Source organism: Drosophila mojavensis, unplaced genomic scaffold (assembly GCF_018153725.1).
Source record: "Drosophila mojavensis isolate 15081-1352.22 unplaced genomic scaffold, ASM1815372v1 contig_74, whole genome shotgun sequence".
NCBI lineage: Eukaryota > Metazoa > Arthropoda > Insecta > Diptera > Drosophilidae > Drosophila > Drosophila mojavensis.
This window is the reverse complement of record NW_025318899.1, coordinates 3,863,824-3,889,552: the sequence shown is the minus strand read 5'-3', so window position 1 is coordinate 3,889,552 and position 25,729 is coordinate 3,863,824. Positions and strand designations below refer to the sequence as shown.

The following is a 25,729-nucleotide window of genomic DNA, read 5'->3' as shown; positions in this document are numbered from 1 at the left end:
AAAGGGACAGCCAGACAAAAAAGAGAAAGAGACGGGCAGACGGGCAGGCGGGCGGACAGACAATGCGACAGACAGCAAATGTTGACAGCCGCAGAATGCAACAAGCAAATTTGCAACAATATAAAAGCGGCAGAAAAAAGGAAATAGTTGAGTAGAGCATGACTTATAGTTACCCTGTAATAAACTTTAAAGCCAGCGCAATCAAAGATCTCAAATGTTCTCTAACGTTCACCTACTAAATAGGTATAATTTCTAATGAATGTATGTAGAATATTTAGTCAACTATTAAGGCACACAGAATCTATAGGCTTAACGCTTCAGTTCTTCAATTTCCAGATATTAACAACTTTTTATATACACCTCTACCTTATGCTCTCCTTCTACCTTCTGCCCCCATCAAACACTTGACAAAAGTTCAATCTACCCATTACTTCAAACATCCAATAGTTACAGGGCATAAATATGTAAAAGAAAAAAAAAAAAAAAAAACGATAAATACAAAAGTCAAATGAAAAAAGAAAAACAAAACAAAAAACACTGCACTACAAAAGCCAACAAATATTTATTATTACATTTACATGGTTTACATGGCAATGCGCGTTTCTTCTGTGTTGCGGCATTCAAATGCCCTAACATGATTTTAACATTCGATCGCTTGATGCATGAGCTTCGATACGTTCATACTGTGTGGACCCCATGCAGTTTTTTGGTTGATCTTTGAATGGCTCAGAGATGGGATGCTATGCAAATCAGATGGCCAGCAACTATGCATATATAAGGGACCATCAACGGTTCGTGCAGAAACGTAAATGTCTCTTAATGTCAGTTAATGGCAGCAATCGGCCATAAAACCCAACCGTAATCAAGTAGATGTAGATGTAAAAGAAGAAGAAGAAGAAGGCAAAGGAGGAGGAGGAGGAGAAGTAGAAACGGTAGAAGCAGCTAAATGATGCTGACGATCAGAGCAACAACGAACTTTTCTCGACTTAGCAAAATTAGATACAAAGCAAAGAACCTGTTCTGGGTTCATTAGTTAATAAAGCAAACGATGATATTTATAGTTGAATATGCGCTTTGATTAGCTCATCCAAAACAATGCAAATAAATATGCTGACTCTGTATATACATATAATATCAGTAAATAACACAGTTAATATGGAAGAGAAAAGAAATTTTGATGGCAATTTGAAAGGTTTCCATTGTGAGCTTTCAGTAGTTTAATTATTTGAATCCCCTTAAACATTTAACGCTGACTATTTAAACTGTACACAGATTGATTATAATTTAAAGAAGCTTAAAATACACAATTTGCATATTCATTTTATATACTATTTTGTAATTAAATAGGAATAAATAATCTATTCCAATCAGCTCTTGTTAAAAAATTTTTTTAGAATTTTTAGAAAGGCAAATATTGTTGCAATTAGAAGTTTTACTTCTAAATTGTATTACATTTACACTTGATTTAAGAGCAAAAATTTGTTTTATTTTTACAAATTAGGTTGAATAAAGCTATATTACGTGTAACACGTAGATGGCAATGAAAATTTGACACTAGTTCCATATGAATTGATAAGATTTTAAAGAAGCTCTGACAGATTTTATAGAAGAGTAAAGAAATCCTTAAGATTCTAAGGTAAGCTCAAACAATTAATGGAAAATCTAGTATTATATGCATAAATACATTTATATAGATATGTACATTGGTACCCAAATACTACTCTTAGGATAGAGCATTCAATCTCATATCATTGAGAAACGACAGTTTTTCCGTTAGATTACGCCTGCATTGATTTTATATGCTGCTGTTTGTTATTGTTGTTGGCTTTTCAATTTGTTGTTAAATGCAATAAAAGTGCATTTTGCATTTTATACTGCAATCCATTGATTGAATGCGTCGCATCGTTTTACACAGAGATAGATAGAGAGAGACACAGAGAGGCAGAGACAGAGAGAGAGAGAAAGAGAGGGAGCGAGCATAGTCCCCCTGACACACATATTTCGATAGGGCGGCTGCACTGTGTCTGGCTTGTCCTTTCATTTGTATTGTCTGCCCCTTTAACGTCCTTCCTCTCCCCCTTGCGTATGCGCAATTTTAATTATATTTTACGTCAATTGTAAAACGGGCGCAGCAAGAAAACCATTTTTCATTTAATTAATTGAAAAATGTGTGTGTGTGTGTGTCTGTGTGTGGAAATGCCAAAAATTGCAGTGGAAGGGCAAAAAAAAAAAAAAAAAGACAAACCAACAAACAAGCACAAAAACAAAACATAAAAGGTAACCATGACAGGTCTTTGGCCAGATATAAGCAGACCGATAAGGTGGCAACCCTTTCCCAAAATACCTAAAAAAAGAAATACGTAAAAAAAAAAAAATTAATTGTGCTCAAGACAAAGGCGAATGGCATATTTTTCGCAAAAGTTCATTACGCCCAAACGAAATGCGACGACATCGTCATAATAATTGTATGAATATCTTTCGACATTTGCTCGGTCGAGTCAACGCCCATTTTGCCGATTTTGCCAGAGTCATTTGGCTGGAGATTTCGATTTCGCAAGCCGCAAAAGTCGCGACGCCCAGCCATGCAAATGAGCTGCGGCACAATCTGTAATTCACCAATTCATCTAATTCAACCTGCTAAAACAATGCCTTAGACAGAGAGGGAGAGAGAGAGAGACCGAGGGAGAGGGAGAGGGATCAACAATGGCTGCAATAATCTTTTCAGCTTGCAACATATGCAGCCGCAGCTACATATGCTCTGGTATCTGTTACATGCCAGATACACTTGAAGAAACAGCAATTTACTTAAGTCTAATATGAATAGACTAGAATTCATTTAGCCTTGGTAAAGTCGGTAGGAGAATAGGATAGAACGAGTCTTTACGTCAGTTACAGAGATACTTAAAGACATGAATAGAACAAGCTGTGACAAGCCAGCATACAGAGAAAGGTAGAAAGAGAGAGAGCAAAATAAAGAGACAGAAAAAGAGAGAGGAAGACATAGAATACATTCAAAGCAAGCAAAATTCTGCCAATCGGGCAAATTGAAACAGAGATAAAGGATTAAAACTGTATAGAAAGAGTCAAAGGGAAAGAGTGAAAAGAGAGATAGACATAGAGAGAGAGAGAGAGAGAGACAGATAAAAATATATTTATGAATATCCATTCATAGATCTTTCAAAAACGTAATAAAAAAGGCAAGGGAAGTGAAGGAACAAGACAAAAAGAGAAAGAGAAATTGAAAATTGTAGAGAGATACCGATTATGTGCCTGTGAGAAAGTAGTAGATAAAGAAAGAGAGCGAGAAGAGAGTGGCAAAATAATGCCATCAATCTGGTATACACATGGACTTAAATCACTTTAACATATTCTAAATAAATATAGCCAAAAGATAAATCTTCTTCAAATTAATGAATATTCATTCTACACCAAGATTAGCTATCCGCAGATACACATAGAGATATATGCTTTACTTCTGTATAGAATGAGTCAAGCAAAATTTATGGTCTGATGTTCTTTACAGCCCACATCAAGTTCGTTCTTGAATATACTTAAGATGTGTATCTAAACATGAACTAAATTTGAAAACAAATCTTCCCTGAAATGAAGAATTAAGTTTAACATATTTACTATGAGTTTTCAAATATAACTGAAAATATTTACCAAAGGACTTAAACTAAAAGTAAAACATATTTTCATTTAGAAAATATTTTAACCGACACAAAAGACCCTTTCCACGCACAATTTCACTTCATCTTTAAGAATTTTGCGACCTTGTGCTCAATTCAATTCCATTCGCTGAGTGTAGGTTGATATATACTACGTTAGCTAAGCTCACACTTTGACCAGTCGCGCGTTACATTCTTGAGTGCATTTCTTGGCAAAGTGCATCGAGATCGAGCAGCAAACATTACAAGTTAATAAAAGTTTTAAGCTTAGACACTGGATTGTTCTTGTTGTTGTTGTTGCAACTAGTTAGCCCTGCTTGTAGCCGGGTCCATTGCTCCAGTGGGACAGCTCTGATGGGGCTTCATAAATTCGTACTTGAGCGGCCAAGTGTGACGAACGAGATTACAGAAATCTTCTGGAGCAGATCCATTTTTCATAGCCAACAACTTAGCTAGCCAGCAGCGCGCATTCAGCTGTCTTCAAGCAACATACAAATGTTGTATCTATGTATCTGTGTATCTATAGCTATCTGTGTGTATATGTGTGTATGTGTGTGCAACAAATTGCTCTTGTGTTCGCTATTTGCTGTCATAATAGCTGCTACCTTTTGTACCTTTTTTGCATTGTTGCGGCCATGCTTTGCTGCTCTAGTTATCGCACTTGCTGCTGCTGCTGCTCTTGTTTGCTGCTGTTGTTGGGTCTCTGTAATCGAACATCAAAATGCGAAAATGATATTCTTACTGCCTCGGCCATTGTTGACCAATAACGACAAAAGCCGCAACGAGCAGGCAAAACAGAAGGCAAACCCTATTCAATTATTCTTTGCATATTGCAATCAGACAAAGCGCTGGCAAAACTGAGCGAGGGCTGTTTGTAAACTATATGGCAGATGAGGCATTTAGATTGAAGGCAAAGTTAAGATGAATATCTATAGAAGAATACCTTCACGGTAACTAATAGAAACTTGATAATTCATTGAATATGCATATTTATATAAAAATCCATTGAATTGTATGATCGATTCATGAATATGTTACTAAAAGATATAGACATCAGAAGGAAATATAATATATACAAAAATACAGATTATCTAAAATTTAATAGGTTTGCCCAAACGCTCTTCAACTCATAGCTCATCGAGCTCATCTATACTAATCGATATCTGCTTTATCGATACCTAACATTCACTTAACAATCGAATGTCATACAATTTGCTCTACTAATGACATTCCTCAAACAGCTCAAGTTTACCACAGACCCAGTCAATGCTCTACTCGCAGCAGCTGCACTTTTGAGGCTTCCCCCATGAAGGCATGAGAAAAGATTACATTTTATTTACAGGTTGACTCATTTACCGCAAGCTTGTTAATAAATGTTTTGCACCCAAAATTACTTGCACAATTTATAGGCATAAATTACAGGCGAACAATCCAAATTATAACCAAAGCCAGAGATAATAAGATACTGAAAATATGTATAGCAAGACAAAAAGCAATTGTCACATAAAAAGTGAGTCTCACGTAACGGCTATAAATACGACAACAATGCCGAGCAGGTTAACGCTGCGTATGAGTTATATTCGGTGTTGTAATGCGGCGCGAAAAATGCGACAGCAACACAGCAAGCAACAAGCAACAACAATAACAACAACCACAATAAATAAAGTGTAACATATGCAAATGATGATGAGAAGAACTGCTGCGATATCGTTTGCTGTTTGCTGACGACATTCGATGCAGTCCTTGGCTTGCCTCAAATGAATATGCAAAAATGACAGCAGATGGGGGAGGACGGTGTCAGTTCAGTTGCTGACAGGCGATAACGATAACGATAGCAGCGCACGTGCAGAGCAAACACAAAAAGGTCATAAGGAAGTCGGCATAAGCTGACGTAGCAATACTCTGCTTATAGCCCATCTGTTTGATTAAGATAAGTAAGAGTAAGGTTTCAGGTTAGTTTATTAATAATTGATTATTGTAGATCGTTAGATTATGGATAATGGCAGTAGTGCACAATAACTAAGTTAAGTTGGGCCGGTAAGCTGAAAGCTAGACGGCCTTAGGGAGAGTAGTAAGTAGGTATAATGGTATTTAAAGAGGTATAGTGGTATATAAGTACATATTGAGACATTGGAATACTGTCCCATAGGAAAATTGGAACATTTGGTACTTATACTTATACATTCCGACAGAGGTACATTGATACATTGGAACATTGGTACATTGGGATATCAATGCATAGCTATGCTGGAGAAATATGAAACAGTGATATATTGGTAATGCAGTATAGAGCAGAACTATAAAGCTGATTTATTGCAGACTCAATCTATCGTATCCTCTATATACATATGGCCACAGAGTCTTACCAATTTATATGAATTATATAGCAAAGCAATTTCGTTAATGTAACTAAAGCACATATAGCTAGAACCACATTGCTAAACACCTACATACATACATTACACACTGCAAAATAGAGCATTGAAAAATGCAAGCGACTGTAAAAGTAGAAGCATTCGTAATTGTTTCGAATTTCAGACTCGTTGCCAAAACTCAAGCTGGAAAACGAAACACAAAATAAAAACTGAAAACTTTATCGAGCGTCATTTTGTCATCAAAGCAAGCAGCGAAGCTCGACACGCCCGCACAGGGCGACAATAAAATAAAAAGCAAGCAACAGCAGGAGTAGCAGCAGCGACAGCAGAAGTACCAGCAGCAGCAACAACAACAGCAGCAGCAGCAACAACAGCAGCAACAGACACGTCAACAACATGCGGCGACAACGACAGCGACAACAGCAACCCAACAGCAGCAGCAGCAGCAACTCGCTCATATTGTCAATTGTACAATTCCCAGGCAGCACACACACATACACACAGAGATACACCCACAATACACACACACACACACTCAAACACATATGTGGCTTTCAGAAAGTTTTTTAATAAAATTAAATTTAATGCTTCCAAATGCTCAGCGCTTGGTTTGTTCGGTTTCATTTTGCAGCAAATTGCATTACAGACGCCGGCAACAGCAGCAGCAACAACTATAACAACAACAGCAGCAAGAAGAAGATAAACAACAACAGCAACAACAACAACGCATGCAAATGAGCTACAAACGCCATGTAATGCATGCATAAAAAATGAAAACGCTTTAAATTGCAGCCTGTAGATGCCGCCTGCCGTTTGCATGCCACATGCCGCATGCTGTTGCCACGCTGCCTGACTGCCGAAGTCAAACAGGCCGCAAGCAGCGCTTGGCATTAAATATCCATAAGTTGCGCCTGTTTCGCCAAACGCCTTGGCATAGGGCGACATTTTGGCCCGCCCTCGTGCAAATATGATTAAATATTGTAAATGCCAAAGCTATGAACAGTCGCTGCACACACACACACACACACAAACACACACACACGGCGCAACAACACAAACCACCAGCAACAACCAGTGCTACATCAGTGAAGTAAGCCAGTTAGCCAGCACCACATTCAAAGCTCAAAAGACGGGGCAATCGGCATTTGTGGCGAGCGAACGACAAAAACCCACGCCCACAACAGCCTCCCAAAATGTGGGCAGCAAAACAAGATGAAGGAAATGTGAGCCACAGATTGTGGAAAGTTGAATACTCTTGGAAATAGAGGTGGTATATAAGAGGAGACTATATGCTATGGATATATAATAGATAACCAGGGTATATAAGAGCATGCGAGGTAAACTATATGAAGAAAATTTATGGTCTACTCTAAGAATGATGTCGTATGGCCTTTTCGTTCGATCAGAGTCTAATTCACAGGCAACTATATTAGCTGTATGTATATATAAGTATTCCTCTTTTATCTTTCAATTTCTTCATATCCAAATATGACTATCATCCTTTACTTCTCACATATTCCACACATTCCTTAATCGATTCTTCACTTCCCGACTTCAGCTAGTCATAGCGCCCTCCTTGCAGTGTATTCAAAGTGGTTTGCCACACCTTAAAGCCTTTTGTCGTTTAGCCTATGGCTGGGCACTCTTTTCGTTGCAGTTCGCCAACCGCACAGAGCTGCACGAAGTTCAGGTGGAAACCACAACTAAAATGCCACATGGTAGGGCAGCCTGTGCCTGGCCTCCCCTCTCTCTCTCTCTCTCTCTCTCCACTCAACTCAGGGCTCTGAATGCAATTATGTGGCCAAATTGTAGCTTGAAGTACGCACATATTCATGGCAATGGCCAGGTGAAATGGTGAAATGCTGGACACAGATTCTGTTTGACATTCGACTTGATTTATTGGCCATTCGATTCGGCCAGCAAACACCTTGAGGAAAATAACGTAGTGCATATTTTAATTATAACAAGTTTCAATATGGACAACAACAGCCAAGGAGGTGTGGGCGTGGCATGCATGAGGGGGTACAGACGGACCAAAATGTCGCTGCCACGCGAACCAATGAAAGACCACTAAAAAGTAATTGTAGTTAAATGTCAAAGCGACAATTGTTGCTGCTGTTGCTGGTGTTTCTGTTGCTGTTGTGGCCGTTGTTGTTGTTGTTGCTGTCGTTTTCAACTGAAATGTTCATAAAGTGAATGGCACAAGCAATACAACAGTAACAGACACCACAGCAACAGCAGCAACAACAACAACAACAGCTGAAAGGTGGGCGTCAGGTCGCTTGGTCGCTTGTTATATACCAAATACTCATTACAAGTGTAACAAGCGGGTATGCTCATTATGTGTAAATTTAATGTAACAAATGTAACGAAAAAATAAATATACGTTTATCGATAATTTTTCCAGCCAAAAATTAATATCGATGCACACACCAAGACCTAATATGAAGTACTGATCATCATAATAATGATAATGATGATAATGTTTTATAAAATATTCCTTAATACATGCTTTCCTCATCTAGACTTTAGCTCTATATAAAACAAACCCCAAAAAGTTCATACATAACAGAAGAAAGCAAACTATTTATTGAATCTAATCCTTTTACATATTAAAACACCTAAACCACTTAAAGCCCCTTAGAGGGTATTCTGTCGTCTATCATAACGCTCATTTGGTTTTGGCAATTGGTTCAAGTAATAGAGTACTGTAGCTAAATGAGGCTTAACTTGCAATGACCACGAACGGACGTTGTTGCTCGCTCGCAGATGGCAGTCGAGCAGAAGACGTAGACAAAGGTAGAACTAGAGAGGGCGAGAGAGGGAGTAATGAGGGGCCAGAGAACGGGGCAACGGAATTCATATCAACTGAAATTGTGTGACAAATCGACAAATTGCAGGCAATGTCAACGAGGCGGCACAGGCTCGTTACAGACAGGCAGAGTGTGGGGCAGTTGGAGGTCTTCAGACCTGTGCGACAGCTCGGGATCGCAATCTTTGAGCCAGACTAAATATGCTAATTATGCGTTAATAAGCAGCCGTTGCTCTGCCTCGATGGCAACTGCTGTTGCTGCTGCTGTTGCTACTGCTGCTGCTGCTGCTGCTGTTGCTGCTCTACGGGGCGTGACATGCGGGTTGCCTGTGTAACTGTTGCACGTATTTGCTGACTATGTATGGTAGAATACACTTAGAGAATGCGGAATGACTAACTGGAGTGCGCAGAAAATTAGTATTTGAAAACCATGGTCTAATACGTGGGTCAATTCTGAATTTTAAATTGTTTTGTGAATTCCAAAAATAATTTAGGAAAAATAGCGAAAATATTTATATTGAATTTATTAAGCTTGTATAAATTAATATAAATGTGTAAAATTATAGTCTTATTGAGATTAGTTTCTTTTAACTTATTAGATTCAATTGGGAGAGAAATTTTCATCTAAGAACAATTACAATATTTCAAGCATATAAATTATTGAATACACTCAGTAAAAAAATAGTCATTCAATTATTTAAAATATTCCTTTTTAAGTATCAAATCTTTTGATCTATCTATAATTTAGTTTAAGCTGATTTTTATTAAAAAAAAAAAAAAAAAAAAAAAAAAAAAAAAACCTAATAAAATACTTATTTTAGTATCTATTAGCTTTTTACCATTACGCATTAAATTAATTAGCCTGTTTGGCATGCAAAACGAAAAGATATTTCTATATATTCCAAAGCAAAATGCAGTCATTTCTAGGCCAATTGCAATCAAGTTTTTCTGCAAGTGTATTCTTGTACATATTTATATATAGATTTTTATAAGTATATATATGTAGCTATATGTACTGTTAGTGGTTGGAGATAATTTGCTGGCCGGTTGGCTCTTTGCCATTTGCCATTTTGCCGCGTTGCGTTGTCGGCCCACAGAATCATTGCGAAAATTTGTTGCCTCGGGCCTTTTTAGCTTTAATTATGAACAATCAGTTGTTGCTAGAGCTCTATAGCTGTTGTATTTGTTATCGATTGTTATTGCTTTGATTGTGGTTGTTCTTGCTGTGCTGGCTAGCTGCATGTCAATCAAAGGCGCTCAAGTCGTGATTTGATGATTTTGTTGCTGTTGCTGCGCTGCTGTTGTTTTTTGCTTCTAGCCCATTTGTCAAGCAGAACAGCTTTAAGCCAAACTGTCCTTCAATATGATATCGCAGGCGGGTCGTCGCTGCTCTGACTTTTATAATGCCATGAAATGAAAACAAATCATTTAATGATACATAAATACACGGCTTACGGCCAGATTTAGGCGTTGAGAGCTATCCAATTGCGGAATCAATCAAATACAAATAAAATTCTTGTCATTATTGTTGCTGCTGTTGTTGTTGTTGTTGTTTTTGTTGTTGTTGCTGTTGTATAAACTCATAAAGCTTAATTAAAGATCCAGCCAAAGTTTTTGCTTATTTACTTTTTGCCCCGGGGTCGCAGCGAGTTCAGCAAGAATCTCAAGTATCTCAAATATCTGTATTTATGTAGTTATGTACGTATTTATATAAATATGTCTATATGCATGCACATATATAATCAACTCAATTATTGTATCAAGCATGATATTTGCAATTATTTTTTTAAGCGCTGGCGCCAGACTTCGTTTTGGCCCAAATGCCGTTTGCGCTGGAAGCTCAAGTTTTATTACAACATTTTTGCTTTTTTTTAGTTTTTTTTTTTTTTTTTTTTTTGGCCACAATAAATTTAACAATGTCACGTTATAAATTCTGCACAGCTCGCTGTTAACGTTGACTGCTCTTTATTTATATCGTGACTTTGTTTTTGTTAGTTGCTAACTTTTATTGGGATACTGTAAGTCGCTCTGCGGAATACCAATTTTCTCAAGGAAAATGTTAGCTCAAACTAAAACTGTTGAAGTTAATAGCTTTAGAGAGTATTAAGAATAAGTTTTCTCAGCAATCTGTTGACTATATCTATGGCTTTTGATTGAGTTTTTGAACAGTTTATGTGCATACAATTTCTTTAATTTACAAGTCTTTAGGCTTAAGACCCTAGCTTCTTTTCTTTCATTTATCATTCAAGTCATTAGGCCCTAGATTCCAATGCCTTACTACTGCATTTCTCATTCTTTATATTAAGAAACTTCGACTCCATTTCTTCAGCTAACAGTGCATAACACATTCGTCTAGTCTCTGTAAACTTCGCTTTCTTGCTTTGCAGTGGGCTTAAATCAACTCTGATCTTTGCGCTCTCTTCAGCAGCTACTCGCTTTGGCTTTGGCTTTGGCTTTAACTTAATTTATGCAGCGAACTTGTTTCGATTGCTGCTACAGCCGTCGCTGTTAAATATATAAATTGATATATATAAAATGTATTTATACATAAAAAATTTTAAATATATATATTAATATATATGTATGTATATACAACAAATTTAAATTTGATTAAATTTTTGTTTCGTTGCGTTTTTTAATTGCATTTGCAATTTCTAATTAAGTTGTTGACCACCAAAAAAAAAAAGCTCAAATATATATATATATTTGTATATTTTAAATATTTGCAACTGGTTGGCGGCGGGGCAGCGCCTCCCTCTCAGTCTTCTCCTTTCTGGCTGTGGCTGTGGCGTTTCAAAATTAATTTTTGCTCAGCGCTTTAGCCATTTACTTTTGTTCAATGCAAACGACTTTTTTTCGTATTTCGTTTTGGCCAAGTCTCTGAAGTCTGAGAAGTTTACATTTTTGCCTTTGTGCGGCATTTGCTGATTCAGCTACCAGGCTATACATATTTATTTGTCTGACTTAAAGGTTTTCTCTCCCTCTCTCTTTCGCTGTGAATAGACCATCAAATTGACAAGTTTTCGAAATCGTTTTAAATGCAGAATCTTATCGAAGTTGATTTATTTACAAAATTTGTTTATATACAATACATTTCTTTAGACTACGCTCTATCTACATCTATCTGTCTCTCATTATCTCTCTTCCGCCCGCACTATTGCTGCTTGGCCAGTTTGCGCAGCTTGGAGACATTGTGTCTCAGTTTCCGCTTGAAGAGCAGCTCCCGATTGACCGCCTTAAGATCATCCATGCTGCAGCTCTTGATGTTGCGCACCGTCTTGGAGATGAGCTCGTCCGTGATCTCGATCTTGGTGCGGGATAGCCGCAGCAGCCGTCGCTGGCGTCTGGCCAACTCCTCACGATATAGGAACAAGTGATACGAGACGGTTGGTTTCGATTGCTTTTCCAGCTCCATGGCGATATGTTGTTGCTCTGTTGCTAGTTGTTTGCCAAGTGTTGACATAGCAACATGCAGCATGGCTTATATGCAACCGATCGAAGCTACCTGTCGTGGCCTGGCCGGGTCTACCTGTACCTGGCGCACCTGAGCACCCAAGCGCCGGCTGTTTGGCTGCCAGGTCAGGCAACTGTAAATATTTGTGCCAAAATATTTCGTGGCTTAATCCGGCCTAATCCACTTTGGATGCTCGCTAACCGTTTATGCTTACCAGTCATAATATGAACATCATCGCTATGTATATCCATATGCAAACACAGCAGCTGCGCATGCTGCCAAGCATGAACGAACCTGTCGAGTCAGCGAGGGCAGCAAAGAGGACGTTCAACGGCTTAGTTAATATGGAAGGAAGTAAAGAATTGCGAGAGGAGAGACGAGCAGGGGAATGTCGAGAGGCTTAAAACACTTTGAGAGTGTTTAGATGGAATTACTGTATCCATAAATTTCATTCTGAAGTTTCGCTTAATATACCATTAATATATATTAGTATTCCAAAGTATTGTCAACTAAATAATAATACCTTTTCGTAAGTTGAGAATAGAATGGAGCTACATATAAGCATATATCTTTAATCAATTAATCAATAATTTTTTAAACTAAAAATCATTTTAATACATATGGTAAAACATATCTAGTATATCTCTCAGTCTAACGAAATAACTATATAATATATCAATGTAAGATATTTATATTCCCTCTCAATTAACCTACAAAGAATTCAAACATAAAGCTTACTTCATCTAACAAGCATTCATTGTCATCTTCACATGGTATACACTTTCTGTCTCTCTCTCTCTCTCTCTCTCTCATTCTCCTCGTCACAACATCTTTCTGGCGCAACTTCTTTGTAATTTGGTCAAGTTTTCTCTGTTTCCTTTTGTGAAAATGTCACCACACATATTTCCATGTGCTGCATTTTCTGGCGAGTCATTAGCATATGTAGCTGCAGTCAACAAAATGTTCGAGAACTTGCACAGAATATTGGGTTGAAAAATTCCTCTTGCCCTTCTTGCACTTAACAACTTCCAGGTAATTCATTAAGGTTTGCTTCATAATGAAATGTGCAAGCGGCCAGAGGCGACAATGCAGAGGTCAGTGGGCAGAGAGCAGAGGGCAAATGGCATCGCAGAGAGCCAACGAGAGCGAGAGAGCGAAAGCAAACATACTGTATGGCATTTGGTTTGTCAGGTCACAAATGGAATAATCCTTTTATAATTGCATCCAGTAGCGAGAATGTAGAAAAACAAAAGGATTTCGTGGCCAGGATTAAGAACTTGGGAAAGACCACGCGCCGGCTTAGGCAAATGCGTCGCATCAGCGTTTTATGAGCGGTTGACCGGCGCTGCCTGGAGGCAAGACAAGAGAGGGCAAGGCGATGCGCAGTGCGTACACGTTCCGTTGCGCAGGTAGGCAAAGGTAAAAGCCAAAGGCTACTGGCTGTCTGCCGATGCAGACGGCGGTAAGCAGCCGCTGCTCTTGACAGCTCGCAGACAGCTTCCAATTCAACGCGCTCCACACTCCGGCTCAATGGAAACAAGTTGGTTTGTGCATTCAAAAGTTATCGCTTGGACAATCACAATTATAATCAAGTCAACAACAAGAACAACAAAAATCATTGTTGATTAAGCAACGTTACGCCTGCAGCGCTGCTGCTGCTGCTGCCTCCGCTTCCTCCGCTGCTGCTCTTTTCATAGATTTTCATGGATTTTCATTTACATTATTGGGGATTTGTGTGCTTTTTTTTTGGGTCATTCATCGTCTTCATCGTCCACTGCTGCGCCTCGCCTCGAGCGCCCCGCATTTAGCACCACCACAAAAAATAAACCCAAGCAGAGCAGAGCGTCTTATGATATTTGTATTTGTGCAGACATATGGGCCTTAATAAGGGACAGCGCTGCGGACAGCACTCGATGGAGCCCATTAGCATAGCTTAAATATATGAGACAATATTTAACTGCTAATTGAAGAAACTCAAATACTCTAACAAACATATTCGTACATAGATGATGGTAAATATTTTTTGTATAATTAAAGCAGAGTTTGGCATGGAAAAATATATATTTGTCTATAGTTGGTGGTAAATATTTTTGTATAATTGATGTAGAGCTTAACATGGAGAGTGCTGTGCTTATATATGTGTAAAAAAAATATTTAAATATTTTTTTTCCAATACTAATACAGCATAAATGAAATACAAATAAATAATAATAATACTAATATAATATTTTACTTCAACTTCAATCTCTCCTAATCTAGTTTTCCCTCTCCTATAAATTAAATAAAAATGCAGTCAACCCAATTACAATACTTAACTAGCCCGCCCTGAAGGGCATTCGAAATATAAAAAATATATATTTAAACGCTTAAGCGGCCTACTCGAACTTTCACTCCGAAGTGCTTAGTGTGGGCTATATAAATGCATTACATTGTTATAATTGTTATTGTTGTGACGGTTGCTATTGTTGTTGTTGCAGACTTAATGCAGCTGAGCATATTTGAAAAGAATTTTGACAAGTCGCAACGCTTAGCGCTTGAAGTGAAAGACAAACAATGAAGCAGCAGGAGTTTTCACTTTTCTTTTTTCCATTTATCCATTTTATTTTTCATTCATATAAATTTCGGCAAACATTTTAACATAATTAAGTAGAAATTTAGTTAATATGCGCATTTAGAGCAGTCTGCAGTCTGCAGCACTGTCGGCAATCCACAGCTCAATTAAATTAAGTGAAAATTATAAATGTGCTCTAAAGTAAATTTTAATTTCGATGGGGCCGAGCCGTAGTGGGCTGGATCAGACAGCCAATGCTCGGACTACATTTTGAGAAATTCTCGTTCATAAATAAATATTTAATAAGCACTTCCTAGTGCGAGGGTCAAGCGCGTTGCGAATAAATTGTGTAAGCTGCATAAATTGTATTTCTGCGAAACAAATTTAAGCGCATTTATTAGGCCATGGGCAAAGAGCCAAGAGGCGGACATCAAGTTAATAAGAGTTAAGACTATTCTGAAGGGGCATGAAATATATTTATAGAAATTAAATAGCTGCGAATAGAGAAATGAATTTGAACTATATATTGTTTCCTAAAGGATGAATGTTCAGAAATATTTTCAACTAATATAAAAGAGTGGATAAATGTAAAAGAAGCATGTTCTTATTTATATATTAATATTTAAATTCCGAGAGGCGAATTCGGGCTACCAGCTGCTTCCTCATTTAAAATGTAAAGTCCTCGCATGAGGCCCAGAAGTAAGTTTCTTTTCTAGAACATTCCTTTAATAATTATCAGACATCCTCCCACAATGCAACTAGGCAGGGTATTTGCTATTTGTTGATCAACTCAAATACTTTTAATTTTATGCTTCACTTCTGTGTATTTTTTAAGCCGTGAATTTTGTAACAGAGAGCGGGAGATAGAGAGAGAGACAGCGAGATAGACTCATGTATTTATGCAAAGGTCAAGCCATAAATTTGTTGCTGCTGTGCAATAAACAAATCAAAAGCAACCCACACCCACACATCGGTACACACATACACACACACTCGTAGCTTTGCGATTGCTGTCGAAACATTTAACAAGATTTGTAAGAGACGTAAAATTGGGTTTTGCCCAGGCTAACAACAAACCGAAAGCCACAGATTTTTGTGCATTTTGCTCGAATCACAGGTAATTACGCGAACAGGTCAACAGGTAGCGAAATCAGCTCTTCGCATATAAATAATCCTGGTAAAGTACCAAAGGACATCATTCACAGCTCAGCCTGCCTAGCAGCGACAGCAACACTCCAGACAGTTGACGAGCAGCTCGCAATTATGGAAAGCCAAAAGAATCACAGCCACAATCATCGCCGCGGTGCTCGTCCCAGCGTTGGCTACTTGCTCTTCCAGTATCAGAGCGAATTGACGCGCCGGCATGCGGAACCGACGCGGCTCTCCCGCTGCAAGATCCACATTATCGACGGCCTCGTCTCACGTACGATACGGCAGCTGAAGCACTGCAGCGTCGAGGAGCTGCAGGCCTGCAAGCGGGAGCTCGTCTACAAGGAGCAGCTGCGGAACGAGCTGCGCAGCATGCGACGCAAAAAGAGCAGCAGTACCAAATCCACTTCCGGTTCCAGTTCCAGTTCCAGCTTGAGCAGCAGTTCCGCCTCTGCCGCGCCGCCTGTGAAGGCGCCCACCACCCCACCAAAGCCACGCAGCTCACACACCAAAAAGGTCATTATCTTTGGGCCCGAAATCTTTGTCTAACAAATTCATTTCTTTTACAAATTTTAGATTTTATTTTTAAGTTAGTTTGGTAATTACGTTCTGCATTAAGTTCTAGTTCTATTTTGTACTTAATTGTTGACGATTAAAAATCAAAGAATTTTGAGTTACAAATGGAGATCAATAATTTTTACAATTGCGCAATGGAATGGGGCAAATAGGTTATATCGACTAATAAATATCCTCGCTCAAATGTGAATAAAAGGTTAAGCAGCTTTAAAAAAATAAATAAAAAAATAACAAAAAAATAATTTTTTTTTTTAACAACCTAATAGAGGATCATGAATATTTTAACAAATTAATCTGTGCTTTAATGATACCTTCAAAGACCTTTAAATTTCATTTTGCCTTTAAGCAGTTTATATTTAGGGTATTTAACTCACTTCACTTTTCCACATTGTCTAGTAATTTCATTAAAATCCCATTTCTACTTCCATGCAATAACCTCCACTAGAGCATACGCCAAATATCAATAAGTAGCACTCTCTGTTTTGTTGTAGGAGTGGAAATTCCTGTTCTAAAAGCCAGTTTCGTCTAGGCTAAACTAACTAACCAACTCAAAGCAAAAACTAAAAAGCAAAGCAAAAAAAAAAAAAAAAAAAAAATGTGTGCCGCACAGGCAAATGCCAGACAGACTAGTGCAAAGAGTTCCCACGAAGAATGAGTCGCAGCCTCTGCTTAGGAAAAAACTAAAAAATAAAAACAAAAATTGGCCAGCTTCAGCTTGAACCAACGGCGACCAATCGAGGCGGCCCGCAGACAGCAAAGAATGCGGCTTAAAGTTCAATCGTGCAGCAACAAGTGTTGTTGTTGTTGTCACTGTTGTTGTATTTTTTGTCGGTTGCAAGAAACCACAATATGAAAATCGATTCAAACAAACCAAACTGACAATCAAACGAAACTCCAACTGGGTATTCATTTTGGGAAAATTATGATGCTCTGACTGAATGAATGCGATATGCAAATCAAATCGTCTTCCAAAAAAGAAATGTATTAATGGAATATATTAGATTGGGCCATGGAGAGAAAATGCGAGAGAAAATAGAGATCTCGACTTCAGTATTGACAATTTGAAAAGAGTTTAGCTGCAGTTACAGCTATGGCTGGTTCTTCTACTCGTTCTTCCTGTAGCGCCGCGTGTCAATTAAATAATCGAACTGTTATATCCAGTTGAGCTACAGTTAAAGCACGCTAAGTGGAGCAGCAAAGCATTGCAGTTGACATTTCTTTTGATATGTAAAAAATATTTTTTTTTCGAATTTTTCTTTGAAAAAAAAAAAATAAATAAATAAATAAAAATAAAAATTAAATGAAAAAAATAAATAAATAAAAATTATATTTAAAAAAAAGCTAAAATATTAAAAAATAAATATCATAAATTATTGAACACCTTAACAATAAATAAAAAATTGAATAATTTTAGCAAAAACATTCAAATTAAAAATATCTAACAATTATACTTTTTGTGTAAATAGCAAATAATTTAAATTGGTGAAAAGTTCAAAATCTTACTATTACTATATTATGAAAATACCATTTTATTAGCCACATTTCGCATTTTCCTAAACAATCACATACCTTTCCGTAAAATATAAACTTAACGAACGAATATGTACGAGAATTCTTTTGTTTTTATGCTTTTATATTTTACTGTAGTATTTCCTGTAGTTGCAGTTCTAGTTGCTATGCATAAACATAAATTCATCTCGCTCTGTTGGCATTTACATACCTCTTTTATTTAAGTTTCATGTATTATTCCGCTAGTTGATGCTGAATACTGTTGCTATTGTTGCTCTTGCTGCTGCTGTTGTTGCTGTTGTTGTTGTTGTTGCTGTGTTAGCTGTGAAAATTGGTTGCTTTCTATTTGAGCTTGTATTCTGTAAATATTTATTTGTATTTTGTGCAGACAGCGGAATTATGAACACAATGTTAATAACTTGGCAAACAGAACTTGTGCCGTTTTTTCTTTTAATTTTTTTTTCTTATTTATTTTCGAACACTTTTTTCGAGCACTTCTTAAGTGAAATTTTGCTGCACTTTTCGTTGCCTTTCTTAGCACGCGCGAGAACAACAACAACAATTAGTAATAATAATTTTTGAAGGCGAACCGAACCGAACTGATCGGAACGGAACGGAACTGCACGCGCAGTGCAAAGCAGACGCGACGTCAATTGGAGGCGAAAACAAGACGAAAGCCCGAAAATGCAAATGGTAACACGCACACAGGCACAGCGCCACACGCACACACGCGTAGATAAACAAAAAATGCAAAGAGGCGACGCTTTAAATTTTCTTTCTATATATTTCTTTTTCTTTACTTTTCTTTTCTTTCTTTGTTGTTGCTGGCTTGTAAAACGTTCGTTCTTCGGCGAAGAAGAAGACGCTACGCTGCGAGTTGTAAAACGAGAGAGGCCCGCGATCAGACCGTTAAGCGCGGACGGTTCACTGACGAATGACCAAAGTTTTCGGCTGCAGCTGAGCGCCAGCTTAGTTGTTCGAAAACGAGTTCGAAAGTGTCGCAGCTCGAAAGAGCGCCACAGAGCGAGAGAGCTTCACAGAGAGAGAGAGAGCGCACGTCAATGATCTCAAGTTTGTGACTAGAGTCTTTCGTTTAGAATTTTTTCTCGCTCAGCAGTTGATTTATTGTTTAACAATAACTGTTTATTGCATTGTGCGTTTTAGGTAGTTTTTTCGTAGCTGTTATTTTTTTTTTCTCTCTTCATCTTTTTTTTTTTGGGCAGCATCAGCAGCAGCCTTTACAGTGAAGCTGGACAAAACGGAAAACCGGAATGGATTGACACACATTTAACAGCTTTTGTTGTTGCTCTATCGTTGGCTTTGTGTATTATTTATATGTGATGACAGTAGCTGAATAAATTTCAATACATATGCATATTATTGGAATTTGTCATTTACAGTTTAACAAACAAAGCCGTGATCAAGCTAAGACTAACCTATAAATATTACACATAGTAGCTAAATTGCAGATTAACCTAGAAAATCGTAATAATTTTAGTTTAACTTAATTTTTCTCTAATTTAGTTTGTTTCTTTAGCTTGTTTCTATTTCAATGACCTGTGCTGTGCACTTAGCTTTCGCTGCGCTCTCGCTGTAAACTTTTACTCTCTATCTGAGCGCTGCTCTCACTCTCTGACAACTTCTTCTTCTGCTTTATCTTCTTCTTCTTCTTGTTGCTTACTCTCTCATAGTTTGCTCTGTTTACTTCGGCAATTGCCGCATTAAGTTTTTCGTGACGCTGTCGTCGTTTTATTGCTGTTTTCAGGTTTTAGTCTACCCAATGACTTCTTAACGGTTCGCCACTTAATGCCTCGCTTTTTTCGTTTGTACTTTTTGCAGTCGCTTTTTGTCGCTCACACGCTGTCCCCCTTTCGCGCTGACCCTCTCTCCCTCTCTCTCTCTCACTTTGGAATTGCAGCTGTTATTGTCATTTTGCTTTTCAGCTACAGCTTTAGCAGAGCTCTGCGGTTTTCCTGCGCTTCTGCTGCTACCATTACATCCCTCTCTCTCGCTCTCTGTATCTCCTTTGCTTATCGCGCAGATCTTGTTGTCAACATTCGCTGTTGTTGTGCCTTTTTTTCTTCTCTCATGAATTTTTCACTTTGCATTTTTCCTGGCCACGCTTGTAGGGCTGCCGTCTCGACGCTTCGCCTGCTGACCGCAAAAGCCAGCTGCCGATATGATCTGATTTATAGACGCAAGCAGTTGAAGCCGGCTCGTTGTCATTTGCTCAAATATTTATTTACAATTTTCACAATTGGCAGTTGTTACAGTTTCTGTTGCTGGCCCACTTTTACTCGACTGTCTGATTACCTCCGATCTGATAAGTTATTAAATGGAGCTGAGAAGTACGCAATGGATTTGAATTATGATTAGACGGCACTCAAGCTGACTGTTTGTACTCATGCTTGGTTTCTTGTCATAAGATTTACTGCTTAACCCAGTTTAAGTCCGACTTTTTAAACTTTATTCCCTCTTTAATATGAATATCCAAATACATTTGCTGCCTGAAAGTGGGCAACACATATTTGCTTGTCTTTATCTGCGACGCAAACCACTTATCAGCTTAACATAATTACCATCAACTGCAAGCCGTCAGTCTCTCTCTCTATCACTGTCACTCACTTGCTGCCTGGGAGTATGATTTGATTTTGGCTGCGCTTAGCTGATACACACACCATTTACCACTAATTAGTCGACATTTTCCACTGCTGCGTGCGATTTTTGTTTGATCCATGCGAAAATCAACAACGTTGCAAGTTGTTATTGGCTGAGTCTTGGTTGTTGGCTTTAGTTGCGTGTTGCTCTGCTGCCGCATGAGTTCTTAATTAGCCCGCAATGAGTTGCCAATATGCTATTTGGTAAGTACATATTCTCCCTCTACTGCTGACATCACAAATTTGTGTTTTTTTTTTTTTTTGTTATGTCTAATTACGTGACACGCCCCCCGGGGCCCAGCCACCTTGCTCCAGTTTTTGCTTAAAATGCTATTGTGGCTTGAACCTTCGTCTAATTGCAAATGCGAACGCTTTTCATCTAATGCAAAAACTCCGATAATGAGCCCAGTCGACTGCGCCTTGTTAATTGGTGGAGTGTGTGTGTGGGCGCGTAGGACAGTGGAGGGGGGAGGCGTGGCTGCCAAAGTTCAATAATTAACCAACATGTGCGGAAAATTATATGGTCACGATAATTGATCTGTTGTGTGTTGGTGTTGCCGCAGCGTTAACTGCCACAATTAAATTCAATGCTGCACGGACCTAAATACGCCAGGCAAAGTGACTGACTGACCCAAAGAGAATATTTCTTGGATTGCCTAACTGTTTTGGTAGCCCTTTTAGATAGATCGAAGATTAAATTCATCTCTTCTTTTTCGTCTGTTTTTCCAACTTTCCTACCTTTCGCTCTGACTTTCTGTTTTTCTCACTGTCACTCTCTGTCAGTCTGCATAATCCATCTCTCTCTCCCTCTCTCTCTGCTTCTATCTATCAGTCTCTCTCTCTCTCTCTTTGCCTCTATCCATCAGTCTCTCTCTCCCATTCTCTCTCTCTCTCATTGCCTCTATCTATCAATCTCTCTCTCCCTTTCTCTCTCTCTCTCTCTTTCTCTCTCTCTCATTCTCTCTCATTGCCTATATCTATCAATCTCACTCTTTCTCTCTCTTTCTCCCTCATCATTCAATTGATTGAATAGCTGAGGTCTAGGTATTAAAAATCAAATCTCTCTCTCTATTCCTCTCTTTCTCTCTCTCTTATTCATATAAGATATATTGCTCAGCTCAGCTATTCCTATCCTCCTATCCTATCTTTAGATCTATAGTCGAATCAATTGCTGGCCAATTTTACCAGGACACTTCAAATAATTTCGAGTAGTTTCTCGAGTAAAGTTTTAACTTTCATAGCACTCACACACAGAGATAACACATTTATTGAAAATTTGGATCGAAATTCCCAATTGTTTAACCTACATGATCTCCGATCATGGGCGTGCACACTGTTGACGGTAAAACTATACCAAATTATATGAAATATGTGCTCGGAGGCACCGCTGGCATGATGGCCTCGGTTATAGTCCAGCCGTTGGATCTGGTGAAGACGAGAATGCAAGTGGCCGGTGCATCGGGAAAGCAGGAGTACAAAAGCTCCTTCGACTGCATCGCCAAGGTGTTTCAGTCCGAGGGCTTTCTGGCATTCTACAATGGCATTAGCGCCGGCCTGCTGCGGCAGGCGACGTACACAACGGCCCGCATGGGTGTCTATCAAATGGAAGTGGAGCACTACCAGAATGCCTACAAGAAGTCGCCCAATGTGCTCGCCAGCATGGCCATGGGCGTCGTTGCGGGCGCTTGCGGCGCTGTTGTCGGCAATCCGGCCGAGGTCTCGCTCATCCGCATGATGGCCGACAATCGACTGCCCGAGGATCAGCGGCGTAAATATAAGAATGTCGGCGATGCGGTGCTACGAATAATACGAGAGGAGGGCGTCTTTGCCCTCTGGCGTGGCTGTGCGCCGACAGTGGCCCGGGCGATGATCGTGAATATGGTGCAGCTGGCATCGTATTCGCAGTTCAAGCTCCTCTTCAAGAACTATTTGAATGAGGGCCTTGGCCTGCACATTGCATCTAGCATGTGCTCCGGCCTGTTGACCACCATCGCCTCGATGCCAATGGACATGGCCAAGACGCGCATACAAAATATGAAGATCAAGGATGGCAAACGCGAGTACAAGGGCACCCTGGACGTCATCATGAGTGTGATACGCAACGAGGGCGTGTTCTCGCTGTGGAAGGGCTTCACACCCTACCTCTGTCGCCTGGGCCCACACACGGTGTTTGCCTTCGTCTTCCTCGAGCAGCTCAATGCGGCATACTTCAAATATGTTTTGGGTGTTGAGAGCAAGCAACCGGGTCTGTGATTAAATTCAATTTGAATGTACATTGCAATAGCCTTGTACGTTCGACATTCGTAAAATCCAATGAATATATTTTTGTTTGTTTGAATTAATAAAATTAATATGTTACTTAGTTTTTGATTTAGTTTATCTATGATGAGCTTAAAAGCAGGATAGGGGCGTATAATCCAGTTGAATGAATCCATGTACGACTTTTTTTTCAAAAATGGAGTAGTCAAAGTTCCGGATAGCTATATTATGTAGAAGTAATTTATATGTATATAAGTCCCCTTCTATAAGTCCCCTGAGATATTAGCCAAAGTGAAATCGAAATCCATTTTTACTCAACTCAAGCTCATATCGCATGCAACTCGCAACTTATCGCATGCGATAAATTAGTTTTATCGGCACACACACACTAACATTTCTCTCTCTCTTTCTCACACTCTCTCTCTGTCAGTTGCGTGTGTGTGTTTAGATCGAGTGCGAGGTCTTATCACTCGAACAGTTCAGTTTCATTCAGTTGGGCTTGTGCAGCTCGATCGTGCGGTTCGGTTTGTGTGTGGCGCCTGGCAGCAAGAAGCAGGAGAAGTGAAAAAAAAATTGCTGGCCAAATTGATGGCACTTAAGCTGCGGCTAGTCCACATTTGTCGTGATCTTTCAAGTGAGCAGCATGAATCAACCGGCGGCTCAAGCGTTGCGGAAGTGTTAATTTAAAGCCCAAATAAGGCATAAATCAGTGTTATATATACACCTAGTATATATCTTTCTCTCTCTACTCTATATCGAGTGCTGAATCTGTGCCTTGAATGGCTGTCGTGTTAGCTGTGTAGCTCACATAATTCACAAATTGATAAATTTATAATTAAGTGCAATTAAATTTATTGTGTGTGGAGATAACATTGTAAATTCTTTCAACGGATATTGATATACTGACGTGACGCGCCTCTGAGGGGCTGAGGTAAGTTTTCTGCTTCTACTTTACTACCTCAAGTATGAATTATGACAGTCACTCAAGTAGTTAAATAGATTAGTTTAGCTCATTCCACAAACAGATCAATTGATTGATTAGTATTAGTTTTTTTTTTTTTTTTTTTTTTTTGAGTGTCCATAAAGTTGAATGACTGTGGCAATGCATATCTGGATGTATATATGTATATGTATATATTTCTTATAGTATATGCTATAAAATATGAGTGATTGCATTGTAAATTCACATTTAAATACATCTATTATTCGCATTATGCAACCGTTCTCGATGTGCTTAACAACAGCTGTTAGAGCGTAAATAATAGCTCACAACAAACTGACAAATAGCTGCTGTCTTTCCCTTTTAACGAGCATTCTTGACACTTCGATTAACGTTCTCTGTAGTTTTTTCTCACCATAATAAAAAAAAAAAAAAAAACTGCCTCTTGCCTGACAACAATTCAATTATTTACTTAGACTATTTGGCTCCATTTGATAATGAGAAAAGCTCTGTCAGTGACGCCTAAAACACTAGAGACTATTTGCCTATAGATAATGCTCAAGATTAGAAGAGCCGACAAGAAAATAATAATAATAAAAAAAAAATTCACACAACTTTGATAAGTAAAATTTAAAGAGACTTTTTTCAATGCTCTCGTAGCTGACTAAGTGCACTATGGAAAATATTGAGCATTGAATTCAATTGTGGAAATAAACGCAAAATGTTTGACTTAACAGACATATATATTTTTTATAACAGTTAAATAACATGTTTTTCACTCAACGGAAAAGGAGTTTTTTCCCTAATTTTTTCTCCATAGGAATTTCAATTGCCAGAGCTTAAATTTAAATTTTTTTCTGGATATTTTAATCATTTCGAATTTTTTTCCTCATTGTATTGTTCAGCATTTATGCAATTTAAAAATTATATAAAACTACAATAAGTGTATTTGCTAGTCGTTATCTGTTGCTTCACTTTTCTTTTCTTTATTATTCACAAACAATTGCCATAACAGGCAATTAGGCAATTTTAGTTGTTTGCATATGAGTTATCCCAATACAAATTCGACCAAGATCTCTATCTATATCAGCTTCTGGTATTGCTATCAGCTGACTTGATTAAAATGGAGAGCGTGGCAAGCAAAGCAAAGCAAACAAATGGACAATGTAGGTGTGTGAATAGCTATAGATAGAAGTAAAAATAGATGAAAAGCTGAATCTAAATAACACTTGCTGAAATCATGGCAAATATATTTTTCCAATAAAAAACTATATAAAACAAATCTGATACTAGTCGAGATATGTTCTTCATTAGGAAAATACATGAATCATTCCTGTTTTCATTTAATTCACATTTGACTTAACAAATTGTCAAATGCAATTTTAATTGAACTGATAAGCCAATTTAATATCAATCACATTTCGTAATGGCTTTCGGGCATAGGAAAATCCATTTTAGTTTTTACAACAATTGACACAGTTTTTACAACGAACTGAAGCATAATTAACATTTCAACAAGTCGTCTAGTCTTCTAATTAGCTGAGCTGTCGCTCTGTAACTATCTATGTCCCTCTATCTGTCTCTTTCTCTGTCTCTGTCCCTGTCCATGTTTACAATCGCTACTAAAGAATAATAAATAATAGATGCTAATCATGTTAGCCACGTGCTACGACTTGTTGATAATTTCAACAAAATTGCAAATCAAATTAAACTATATTTACCTGTTTTATATATACAATAATTTGTATATATTTATAATATATAATATATATATTTATA

The 25,729-nt window shown here is 38.2% G+C and overlaps 4 protein-coding genes and 1 long non-coding RNA gene across 6 annotated transcripts in view; 3 read left to right on the top strand and 2 right to left on the bottom strand.

Annotated features, from left to right (window-relative positions):
• LOC116804328 overlaps window positions 1–19,041 on the bottom strand; it is a 92,650-nt gene extending 73,609 nt beyond the window's left edge. The window contains exon 1 of the long non-coding RNA XR_004364287.2: window positions 18,306–19,041. This is a non-coding gene — a long non-coding RNA (uncharacterized LOC116804328). The remainder of the gene's footprint in view (window positions 1–18,305) is intronic.
• Window positions 11,885–12,332, bottom strand: LOC6581357. Its single transcript, XM_002007056.3, has one exon. The coding sequence runs from the start codon at window positions 12,316–12,318 to the stop codon at window positions 12,010–12,012; it is 309 nt and encodes a 102-aa protein (XP_002007092.3). The 5' UTR covers window positions 12,319–12,332; the 3' UTR covers window positions 11,885–12,009.
• On the top strand, window positions 15,867–16,694 carry LOC6581356. Of its 2 annotated transcripts, none has more exons than XM_015161785.3 (2): window positions 15,867–15,977; window positions 16,066–16,694. In XM_015161785.3, exon 2 carries the CDS (start codon window positions 16,124–16,126, stop codon window positions 16,556–16,558), a length of 435 nt encoding a protein of 144 aa, XP_015017271.1. In that variant the 5' UTR covers window positions 15,867–15,977; window positions 16,066–16,123; the 3' UTR covers window positions 16,559–16,694. The 2 variants fall into 2 exon arrangements, with proteins under 2 accessions (XP_015017271.1, XP_043865534.1); XM_044009599.1 differs by having other exon boundaries at window positions 15,868–15,977; window positions 16,044–16,694.
• A 2,922-nt stretch (window positions 19,042–21,963) lies between the features above and the next one.
• Window positions 21,964–23,113, top strand: LOC6581355 (mitochondrial 2-oxoglutarate/malate carrier protein). The gene has a single exon (XM_002007054.4). The coding sequence runs from the start codon at window positions 22,072–22,074 to the stop codon at window positions 23,002–23,004; it is 933 nt and encodes a 310-aa protein (XP_002007090.1). The 5' UTR covers window positions 21,964–22,071; the 3' UTR covers window positions 23,005–23,113.
• Window positions 23,114–23,509: 396 nt separating this feature from the next.
• Window positions 23,510–25,729, top strand: part of LOC6581351 — a 74,457-nt gene continuing 72,237 nt past the window's right edge. Inside the window, exon 1 of the mRNA XM_044010168.1 lies at window positions 23,510–23,941. The gene's annotated coding sequence lies outside the window, so the exon portion shown is untranslated. The remainder of the gene's footprint in view (window positions 23,942–25,729) is intronic.